The sequence below is a fragment of the Hyposmocoma kahamanoa genome, unplaced genomic scaffold, assembly GCF_003589595.1.
Source record: "Hyposmocoma kahamanoa isolate Upper Pololo Valley unplaced genomic scaffold, ASM358959v1 93, whole genome shotgun sequence".
Taxonomy (NCBI): Eukaryota; Metazoa; Arthropoda; class Insecta; order Lepidoptera; family Cosmopterigidae; genus Hyposmocoma; species Hyposmocoma kahamanoa.
The window spans coordinates 23,816,496-23,827,810 of record NW_020654810.1 but is presented as its reverse complement, the minus strand read 5'-3'; the positions used below and the strand labels follow the sequence as shown (position 1 = coordinate 23,827,810).

Sequence of the window (11,315 nt, the reverse complement as noted above, 5' to 3'; positions counted from 1 at the left end):
GATACTAGTGATAATCATTAAGCGGGATGGTGATATACACTTCATGTAGCGCTATCTCACAAGGATTCATTTTAGGTCCTAAACTGATCGTAATAAGAGTTCACGGTAAGACCCCAGGTAGGACATTTTCTTCGATAGATAGATGTCCATAGCGAAAACAAGGCAGAGGTACTTCTTAACGACGTGACTTTCTTTGACAAATCTTCTTCCTTGCTTAATGGCAGTGCCTTTCTTGAAAATAATACATTTTGGCGATCAATAAATCTGTCCTGTCATCAAAGACAAACAGTTTTTCCTTTCAGAGACATTGCAACACAAATGTACGGGTAAGAAATACATATAAGATTTATTGACATTTCGTGTTGTTTATTTTCTTATCTAACGATATACAAGAAAGTATCTCCTCTTCCTAGCATAAAACCCACTTTATCGCGTTTTATATCGCCTTCAAGAAATCTGCAAAAGCAGCCTGTAATCAGACGTGAAAATACAAAAATGAACAATGGTCTGCGTAAGCATAATGCAATTTGGCCGATAATATTCATATTCATGTGGCTTCCCTGTCGCCCTATAAAGTATTGTCCATGGGACATAGATCTCGTGTAACAGCGTAAGCCGCCGATTTATCTGCTTTTATGGACATGCTAAAATATTCGTTTGTCTGGCAAACAACTTCAAATACAAAAGGTCTTACAGAATTCGGGGCAACACTAAAGAATTATGCACGATTTGAGCACAAAGACTATAAAGCTTCATTACTAAGGTGCAAATTAACTCGACACCTTCTATTCCGAGTTAATCCCCCTCGAGAGGCAACGGGAATATGAAACTCGGTCGTTCCTCCGCCTCGGTTCCAACTCTTCAGCACACTGCCTCATTGACACTCCCACTAACACGCCGCAGTTGATTCTAATGCAAAACAGATTTTCACGTCGAAAATTAATCAGGAGCCAGCATTGTTTGTCGTCAGTGGAGTCTTCAGCCCACTCCTTTAATAAAAGTTATGGTAATACTGCCCGCGCTCAGAATTATCTCTTCGTTTGCGAATATATTATAACGAGCGAGGGCCCGGACGGTTTATTGGAATAAATTTACATACTGCCGAATGATAATGCAGCTTCGCATCTCCCGCTTCGATTTGCCACGTTTACATATTTATCGGGCGATGATTGTGGAGGTACAAGTGCTTTATTTTCTTGCTCTTCATTGGTACAGCCCGTCCCTTTCTTTGTTACCCTACTTACACGTCTTACATTTGTACGGCCTTTTAGTCTTCAAGTTATCTTGTAATGTAAATCCGATGGTAGGCGTTTTATACTTTCTTTAAGAGTGTTTTAGTATGCGTATACCAAAGCAATTTCGGTATCTGTGTTCTTGAAAGGTTTTTATTGCTGGAAAAGTCGTTAGCCGTCGACGATTGAGTACGTGAACTCGATAAAATACAAGGGGAAGAATTGAGTGAACGGAATGCACAATAATTACTTTCGTCTTAGCTGTGATTAAAATACGTCCCTGAACATTGTATATTCTGAAATCAGACCCGTGCTAATATCCACCTGAAGCCAGATTAATAGGAGCTCAACGTGAACTAATAGAAATCCAAGACGGGCCTTTATTGAACCCGGCGTAACTTATACATAAAACTTGACGCTCAAATGCCTTCCTGCTTGGAGACTTACACGCGTGAGTTACGTAAGAATACTTACAAACAATCTTCGTCCGTGTAGTCAGTTAACTTAATTCATTTTGACGTTACACGCTGGAACTTGAGGAAGTGAAGTTTATTAGGGGTATATTCTTAAGTGCAAGCTTTTCGCCATCTTTAAAGTTTTGATTGCAAACAACAGTACAGTTTGCAACACCTTGAAAAATTAAAAGTGGTTTCTGCAGATTTGGATTCCTCAAATTATTAATTGGTTTTTTGTTGATCAGCTGGTGATTCACCGTCAATGCGGCAACGGGAGACTGGATGAAGGTGAAGAGTGTGACTGTGGAACTATTGCGGAATGTCAGAATTCCAATCAATGCTGTGACCCGTACACCTGCCGATTGATCAAAGAGGCGCAGTGTGCTACTGGAGAATGCTGCGAAAGATGCCAGGTAAGCGTTTATTTTGATCCTATCCAATCAAGTAGCAAGAAAATCAAAGGCTGAAGAATGTATTGCAAACAACACTTGTTCTTTACATTAACTTCATTTAGAGCACAAAATTCTCTTCTGAAAAGAGTTAAAATTAGTTAACATGTTCATCTTATCGGAACTTACCCTAACGATGCAACGCTGAAATATTATTAAACAATTTCAATATACCAGTTTATGGTTTTTTTGTGATATCTCATTTTTCCGCGTTTTAGTTAGCGGACGACAGTAGTGCAGACATATCTATCGAAAACAATATCTTATACTTCTTAAAATGGTCACATAAATTATTTCTTATTTTTCACAGTTAAAACCACGCGGGATTGTCTGCCGAGACTCGTCCAACGAATGTGACCTTGAAGAAACATGCACAGGGCTCTCAGGAGCCTGCCCTCCTGACGCATACCGCAAGAACGGGGAGCTTTGTGAGGGCAACAAGGGGTACTGCTTCAATGGACAATGTCCCACTCTGTCACTACAATGCGAGACAATTTGGGGAACTGGAAGTCAGGGAGCGGATAAAGAATGCTTTGAACAGTTCAACTCGAAAGGAGTTAACACCGGACACTGTGGAAAGGATAGTAATGGGCAGTATATTAAATGTGACACCGAGTAAGTACTGTTTGAAATACTTAATAATATAGGCTACAATTATTTCAGTAAATCGAGTTTTAAAGCGCGGGCACACCGCGAGTGAGGCTAAGCTAACCAACTATACGAGTTAAGCAACTGAACTTACTTTAGCTGACGTAGCAAGTAGTAAGTATAATAATACGGGGCCGTACTGACGTGTGGCCACTTGACGCTAGACCAAAGCAAGATCAAGCTAAAAAGCTATTGATATTACATACTTACTAGTTCGCACGATGCAACAGAATAATAACAGAAGGTTCGATTGTGTTATCTGTTATTCTAATAATGACCACCTCAAATATAATAAATGTACACGTGGAAGAGTCAAGGGAGAAAGAAGGGTGGCAGTTTATCTAGTTTAGCGGGATCGTTAGGTAGTTAGCCCAAATTGGTAGCTCGATTAGCTTAGTTCGCAGATGAACAGATGTATGAAAACATGCCCATGCTACGTGAGCTAAGCTAACTTAGCTTCGCTCGCGGTGTGGTCTGTGCTTTAACATAACGTAGCTTGGATACTTTGTGGGACCTTAAAATCTCGACGTAATCCATCATTATTGACGTCATTACTAAACTCTTTCCGTCTTGGCATGATCAGGAACATAAAATGCGGATCGCTGCAGTGCCAGCAAGGCAACCGGTACCCCGTAGTACCCGGCATGGACGAGTACTACACTAGAGCAGTCATCACTATTAAGGGTACTGAGTACGAATGCAAGTAAGTACCTCTAAAATAACTCTTCTAAGACTCAATTTACATTACCGCCGAACGAAATGGACACCTATTTGTGTTATGAAATTGTACGTTTGTAACTGGATACTGTCGGTAGCTGCGAAACAGTCCGGTATAGAGTCGAAACAGAAAACTGCAAATCGGGCGGGATGTAAATTCGCATCGCAGAAAACTGCGACGCGAATAGATGCATTTGCATTTTCGTGAGGTTAAGCGTCTCAGTGCCAGGATTCGGGTAACCATTCCTTCGACGATCGTCAATCCTACTCAACGTATTTTTTTAAACTAGGTAGCGACATGGATCGTAGCCAGAGTGTTACGCTGCTGTTGTTGATAAGGAAATATTGGAAGAACACACAAAGAAGAAATAACATCGTAGGAATGCGCGATGCGGAGCAATTCGCAGATTCTTGCGATGCGTGGTGCGAGCTCGTAGATGTTTGCGATGCAATGCCGCATCGCAGTTTTGTGTTTCGACCCATACTCCGGAAGACGCGCGAACCTTTTTGCTTGTTCCGCGACAAATTGAACCTAAACGCTTCCTGAACTTGAATCTTTTATTCTCAAATGCTTGTCCCAAAGGTTTAGGATTATAATTGTATCAACTTTGTTCTGCAGCTGGAATTCCAAAAACCGACTTAACAGCCATGAAAAGTTTGTCTATTAATCTACAGCTATATGCAAATGCCTTAGTCTAGATTACAATGTTCTTGTGCCACAATTTTCCAGAGCCACCACGGGTCTTCCGCAGCATTCGGAGATCGGCTACCTAGGTCTGGTGCGGGATGGAACACCGTGCGGCGACAACCTCCTCTGCGTCAACCAAACCTGCTCCTCCATATTCCCATTTATTGACCACACGAAGTGCCCAACCGACCACAATAACAACGAGTGCTCTGGAAAAGGGGTGAGTTACCTCTTCGTTGTACTTATTATGTTTATAGTAAATAAGTATCTCACCAAAGCCTTGGTGGAAGATGTAAGTACGGAAGACATGTTGAAAATATCTTGAAAAAAGAGACGATATCTTCAATTTTAATAGATTTCGTCTTTATCGTAGGTCAATAAACAAACAACGGCTTCGGTCGGTATTTTATAATAATAATAATAACTTTTTATTTCGAGTAACAATAGACTCACTTGTTAGTACATACATGTGAACTTAATCTAAAGTTAGTAAAACTTAAAATTAAAAATTAAAATTGAATTTAAATTAAAATGAAATTAAAATTGAATTTAAATGAAAATTGAAGTTAAATTAAAATTGAAAATAAATTAAAATTGAAATAAAATTAATATTGAAATAAAATTAAAATTAAAATTGAACTTAAATTAAAATCTGATTACATGCTTGGGAGCATGTAACCCGCAGCAATATTTTGCGCAGAACCAACAGTTAAGAAAAACGACCTGATGGACCAAGATCATTCAGTCCATGTACGCTTTAAGAATCGATACTACCACAGCTCGAATTCAAATTTTGCTTGGGACGAGCGACACGAGTGACAGGGACACTGGCTTTATTTCAAAATTTATTTATTTACAAACGAAATCAAAGCCATTTGAAAAAACGTATATCATATGATATACGTGTTCTGTTTAGTTCAAATGATACAAAAACAAGTCATTGGTTTATGTAAAATACCTATTTTCATTTTTACACCGTTTAGTAATCAGTGTATATCGTCAATTTTGCTATATATTTTTTATAAGCCATTAGAGGTAGTAGACTCTTAAGTAAAGGAAGTGTTTATGGTTTTATTACCATATAGATATATAGAAAGGATAAGCCGTTCCAAGAGATAACACTCATCGCTGCAAATAATATTTCCTGAACTATATGAGAGCGACAGGAATCACTCCGGGACTTTTGTCTGAAACATACCAGAAGTAATGAAAAAAAAATATTTCCCAAACTGATCCAGTGTCCTCAGAACAAACCGTTGAACCACCGAAGTCGTCAATTCATAATCACCATCATTCAGCCATACGACGCCCACTGCTGGGCCTAGGCCTCCCCTGACGATCTCCACGACGATCGGTCCTACGCTGCCCGCATTCATCGGCTTCCTTTACCAGATTTCGGTCCACCTGGTGTCCCACTGAGTGTCGTCCGGTGCGCGGTCGCCATCGAAGAACCTTTCCGCCCCAACGGTCATCGGTTCTCCTAGCTATGTGCCCGCCCCCTGTCACTTCAGTTGAGCAATTCTTCGAGCTATGTCGATTACCTTAGTTCTCCTACGGATTTCCTCATTTCTGATTCTATCACGTAGAGAAATACCGAGCGTCGCTCTCTCCTTTGCCCGCTGAGTGATCTTGAGCCTTCTTATGAGGCCCATAGTGAGAGACCACGTCTCTGATTCATATGTGATCACTGGCAACACACACTGGTCAAAGACTTTCGTCTTGAGACACTGAGGTAATTTGGACGCAAAGATTTTTTGTAGTTTCCCGAACGCTGCTCATCCGAGCTGGATTCGACGAGAGATCTCTTTCTCAAAGTTGGACTTACCTAACTGGACTGTCTCCCCCAGGTATACGTAATGGTCAACAATGTCGAGTGTAATGCTCTCAATTTTAACTGGAGCGGGTAGAACATGTACATTCGATATGATCTTCGTCTTGTCCATGTTCATCTTAAGACCCACTCTTTGGGAAACACTACTGAGATCTTCGAGCATTGTGTTCAGGTCTCCCAAGGTCACAACCATAAGAACTATATCATCGACAAATCGAAGGTCTGTTAGATACTCGCCATGGATGTTGATGCCAAGTCCTTTCCAATATAAATAGAAAAGAAAAAGAAAATATCCTCTAACGCAGCAGTGAACAGTTTCGGAAATATCATATCTCCCTGTCTCACACCTCGTTGCAGTTGGATAGGATTAGAGCTCGGATCCTGTAATCGGATAGTGGCGTTTTTGTATAAGTACCTTAACACCTCGATATGCCTATAGTCTACTTGGCACCTTTGGAGAGACTGCAGCACCGCCCAGGTCTAGATCGAATCAAAGGTCTTCTCATAGTCGACAAGCGCTAAGCTAAGTGGCCGGTTATACTCCTCGGTCTTCCGTATAACCTGCCGCAGCGCATGGATGTGGTTTGTTCGGGAGGTTGGAAGTCGTCAAACTTGCGAGCGAGACGATTAATGATAACTCTCGAAAACAACTTATATGGAGATATATATGGAGATTGGCCGACAGTTCTTCAAGAGTGTTTTACCACCCTTTTTGAAGAACAGGACGACCTCGCTTCTGCCTCATGCCTTCGGCGTTTGACCTTCGACGATGACAGAATTGAAAAGCTTCTGGAGGACGTTAAGTATCGGCTTGCCGCCCGCTCTCAGAAGTTCTGTTGTGATTCCATCATCGCGCTCCGCTTTGTTGTTCTTGAGTTGTTTGAGAGTCACACTAATCTCATACAAGCTGACGACCGGAATATCTTCGATATAATGTCGGGTAAGCTTGGCTCCGGGGTCTTTAGCCCCGCTTGCAACAGGTCGATAGAAACTCTCTATCTCCCTCAGGATTTCAGGTTTAGATGAAATGATGCTACCGTCATCAGTTTTCAGCTTCGTCAGTTGGCTTTGCCCAATAGACTGATCTCTCACGAACACCTTGGAGCCGTTGTTTCGCTCAATGGCCTCTTTGATACGCTCTGTATTAAATTGGCGTATGTCGCTAGTCAAAGACTTCGATGTCTGTCTATTTAGCCGCCTGTAGTGACTTGCATCCTCTGAGTTCTGTAGCCTCATTTCATGTCTCTATTCCATGAGTTGGAGTGTTTTGTCGTAGAGTTTCTTCATTCTGGTACGGTGGGTTTTGAAAAACTTGGGCCCAACCGTACAGACAGTATCCACCACCATGTTGTTTAGATCGTCCACATCTATGCTGTTTTCGAGGGCTTCGAAGCGGTTTTGAAGTTCGAGTTAAAAGCTCTCGGAGTTTTGGAGTTGTGCAGGTATTGGTCGGAGCGTAGACTTTATCAGTCGAGATCTTTCAAGCCTGATATTGATATTCAATTTGTCAGTTAGTCGTCAATTAGTACTAGATTATAGACTCTAAGAGCGATTACACAAGGTGACTTTTAACAACGCATTTGCTGCGAATCTGTCGCAATGCAGTAGCGACTTTACCTTTACACACACACGCGACTTTAAACAGCCATGCAAAAGCACCATTTATTTCACTTTTAAATTAACAATTAACAAAACAAAACAACCCTGCATAACCCTGTACCGATTTTTCGCACATAATGATTCAACATTATCGACTGAATTGATGCAGTTACACATTTGCATCAATACAACCGTCTATAAATTGCAATTGTAGCGATGCAATCGCGTTTTTGTCACAAACGCCCGTAATGTATGTAACCGCTCTAAAATGAAACAAAGAAACGTTTAATTCTTCGCAGCAAAGTCTAGTGCTAAGAATCGTAAATAAAATAAAGAACCATTTAAGGAAAAGAATTTTAAAAGCCACCTAATAAATTAAGAGCCGCCTCGACGGTTTATCTGCGAACAGTCTTCCCGAGTTACAACATCTTATTTGCTCCCTGCTACTTTGTGGGCAGCTACTAAAATATTTAGCTCGCCGCTGAAGCTGGAGACAGTTTTAATAGTTTGAGTGCACACTACGCCAAGCCTTATTCAATTTTTCCCCTCTTCTGTAATATCATTACGACAGTGAATTCCTTGCATTATGATGCACGAGTGCCAGAGTTTGACCTTAAAGTGAGTAAAAACTTTAAATTTAACTGCCTTCATGGCCGAACCATCATGGTCTGCCACGCAGAGGTCCCGGGTTCGATTCTGGGCCGGGAGAAATATTTACATGGCCTAAATTTATTTTTCTCGTGAGTTTGGAAGTAGTTTGTGGTTGTCTATGTGTGTGTCTATGGCACCCGCGACACTGGGTTTTCCTAGTGCGGGGCTGTGAGTGTGTACATTTAGCATCGAGTATATAACCAGAAATAGAGACGAAATGTCATTTAATTTATTTGAAACTATTCTGCCATATCATTACGGTGACAACTCCGTTCCGATTGGCCAGCCCGAATTCGAAACAATTGACGGGAACTTTGCTACTATAGACGAAAATTGCAAAATTACCGATGAAATGTGATTCCGTTTGTTTTGTAATTAGATGTTTTGCTGTTTTTCCCGCACCACCGAATGGAACAGCCCCCATAGTTAAAGATATTATCTTTATTACAATAAATACAAAATATTATCGGAATATACGAAGACGTACACACAAGTCAGTTGTTGGCGCTGTACTATTTCTTCTTCTTTGTGAAGCTTCTAATTTGTGATTTCAGTGCAAACGAGAGTTGATATTTAAAAGTGATATAAGGCCCATTTGCCTGACGTGTTGCCAGGAATGGATAACGCTTATTTTGTCTCTATTTCTGGTTATATATACGATGACTTTACGTAAGTAAGTATGTAAAACATTTTAAACGTGTAGTTAGCAGAGTTCACAAGGATAACCACAAATACCAAAATTCTGAAGCAAAACAAAAATAAAGGTTTCATAGTTTAAATTTTTTATTAATTTCTTTGCAAGATGAGCTAAAATCATCAGTTGGGCTAGTATCACCTGTATGTATAATTATTTGATTTTCAATGTCCATGTAATGTCAGTATGTAATGTCTTTCAAATCTTTGAGATTTAAAGCTCGGGATGGCACGGCAACTATTTATGGACAGACGTGTCCTGTTCTTCCCGTTACTTAGTAGTAAAAAAAGTCAATATCTTTTGCGATGAAATTCAATTGACTCAGTGAAAGTTGGCGATTAGTTGGCTGCAACACTTTTATTTAAAAAAAAATTGAATGAGAACGTAACTATTTTTTAGTCTTTTCGGATTAACTCAATATTGTATTTTGTTTCATTTTATTTGAAATATATTCTATATTATTATAATGATGCTTCACTAAAATTATTAATCTATTTTTTTAAAACACAATAAGTTAATAACTCCACAAATTTGGTTATGATTATCAATATCAAACAGAAAAATTTTCGTCGACCCGGTGGGGCTTGAATGCACGACCATGCTGCACCGTAGCATTGCTCTTACCAACTGAGCCACAGGTCCTATTACCGAGCTATCGTAATTCTCATACGTGTTTTTGCTATAGATCTTTGTACTGGCTTTCGGCATTCGTCGCCGCTAGTGATATCTAGTGAGAGATTTTTGAATAAACTTCTCACCTCAGCCTATATATAGATACCGTTACAGATAACACAACCGACGCAGATGTCGCCTTTCGATCAAATGTATTTATTGAGATTTCTTGTCAAATAACTTCACTAGTTTTGTTATGGTCATGAATACAAAGATTATTTATAGACATAGACAGAGCTTATTAATTGTTTGTTGACTGTCTCGTTGATTGCATTCAAAGTTATATACTATCATCTTCCTTAGCTGTCAAATTGGATCTCTTACGTGATGACTATAACTTTTATGCATTCACAAATTATAAATACAATGTACAATACACAATAACAACGAACTCATTTTATGCTCCAACAACACGTATAAACGCGTTAAGCAACCATTGTGAGTTAAATGATTTACTTTTAAACAATACGAGAGCACCTGGCGCAAACACTGCACGGCACAAGCAGATTGCATTGCAAATAAAATTGATGTTCGCAAACATTGTGGTTTCACAATGAAATACTCAAATGAATGATATTTATTTTGCATTATAACCTACAGTACTGTACCGTTATACACTCATAATATAGCAATAACTACCGTTCTGTTATCCAGCACCTTTTTAAGACCTAGTTATATAGCGCCATTAGATCAAATCAAAGATAATGTCTTGTGAAACCATTATGTCATAGGTAAGCAAATTACACTTGAAATTGTTCATATTGATTACACTCTACTACTCATTCGTAAAGCAGATTCCCCTGAGAAGAATGACCAAGAAACTCTAGGAGTTGCTCTTTGTTAATAAACATTTGAGTACGTTTATCATTACAATATTTAATTTAAACATCTTAGATCGAGTGTGGGTACTCTAAAGCAAAGCAAAAACTCTGGGCAAGAGCTAGACGGGCGCTTCCACGGATTTTTGTCATCCAAGTACGCAGAAGCTGTATAACCTTTAGTATAAAGTTTTTGTTTCGCTATAGTTTTAAAGCTCGTAAATGGCAAATTTTGAATATCAACCGGAATCCTAAACGCTCACGCGATATATGCAGCCGTAACCGTAGCCATACCATACCTAGAGGTGCCGGTGATGATTTTATACCGATTTATCGGATATCGAAGTTATAACAGGTAAAAGTACTAATATTAATTGCTATTTCGGTAACTACTCTAGCAAACCATCAAGTTTTTAATGCCTGGGTCTGTCATTTAAAAAAAATAAACAACTTGAAAAATACGTCACGACAATCGTGTGTGTTATTGTTTGGGCTGGTGATTTCGGTGTTTATTTATAGAAAACGTACCGTAAGTAGCGTTTTTTAAGTTTACCCTGAATATAAATGTTTATAAACTATACTTTAAGGAGTAATTTCATGGTAAACGTTAGAACCACTCAAGCGGAATATTATCATATTTATCCAAATACACCCAAAATTTCATTAGTGCTTTTTAAGTGCAGGTTTTTGTAATTTGCGGTGTATTACTGCATTTTATTTGAGATGTTTTTGTTGGTAGTACGGAGGGTATTTATTTAGCAATGCAGAATAATAATTTTTATTTATAAAAACTTGTATTTAAACTGAATCCTTTTCTATTTTGCGAAACCAAATAGCCGCCATTTTGCGGTAGGAGGAGCG

General features: G+C 39.3%; 2 protein-coding genes across 2 annotated transcripts in view; both read left to right on the top strand.

Annotated features, from left to right (window-relative positions):
- LOC113237283 (disintegrin and metalloproteinase domain-containing protein 23-like) overlaps nucleotides 1–2,755 on the top strand; it is an 889,413-nt gene extending 886,658 nt beyond the window's left edge. The window contains exons 13-14 of the mRNA XM_026473672.1: nucleotides 1,933–2,100; nucleotides 2,447–2,755. Of these exons, the coding sequence (XP_026329457.1) occupies nucleotides 1,933–2,100; nucleotides 2,447–2,755 (477 nt within the window). The remainder of the gene's footprint in view (nucleotides 1–1,932; nucleotides 2,101–2,446) is intronic.
- LOC113237215 overlaps nucleotides 2,622–11,315 on the top strand; it is a 33,038-nt gene continuing 24,344 nt past the window's right edge. Inside the window, exons 1-3 of the mRNA XM_026473557.1 lie at nucleotides 2,622–2,751; nucleotides 3,368–3,487; nucleotides 4,232–4,409. Coding sequence (XP_026329342.1) covers nucleotides 3,429–3,487; nucleotides 4,232–4,409 — 237 coding nt within the window. The 5' untranslated portion in view covers nucleotides 2,622–2,751; nucleotides 3,368–3,428. The remainder of the gene's footprint in view (nucleotides 2,752–3,367; nucleotides 3,488–4,231; nucleotides 4,410–11,315) is intronic.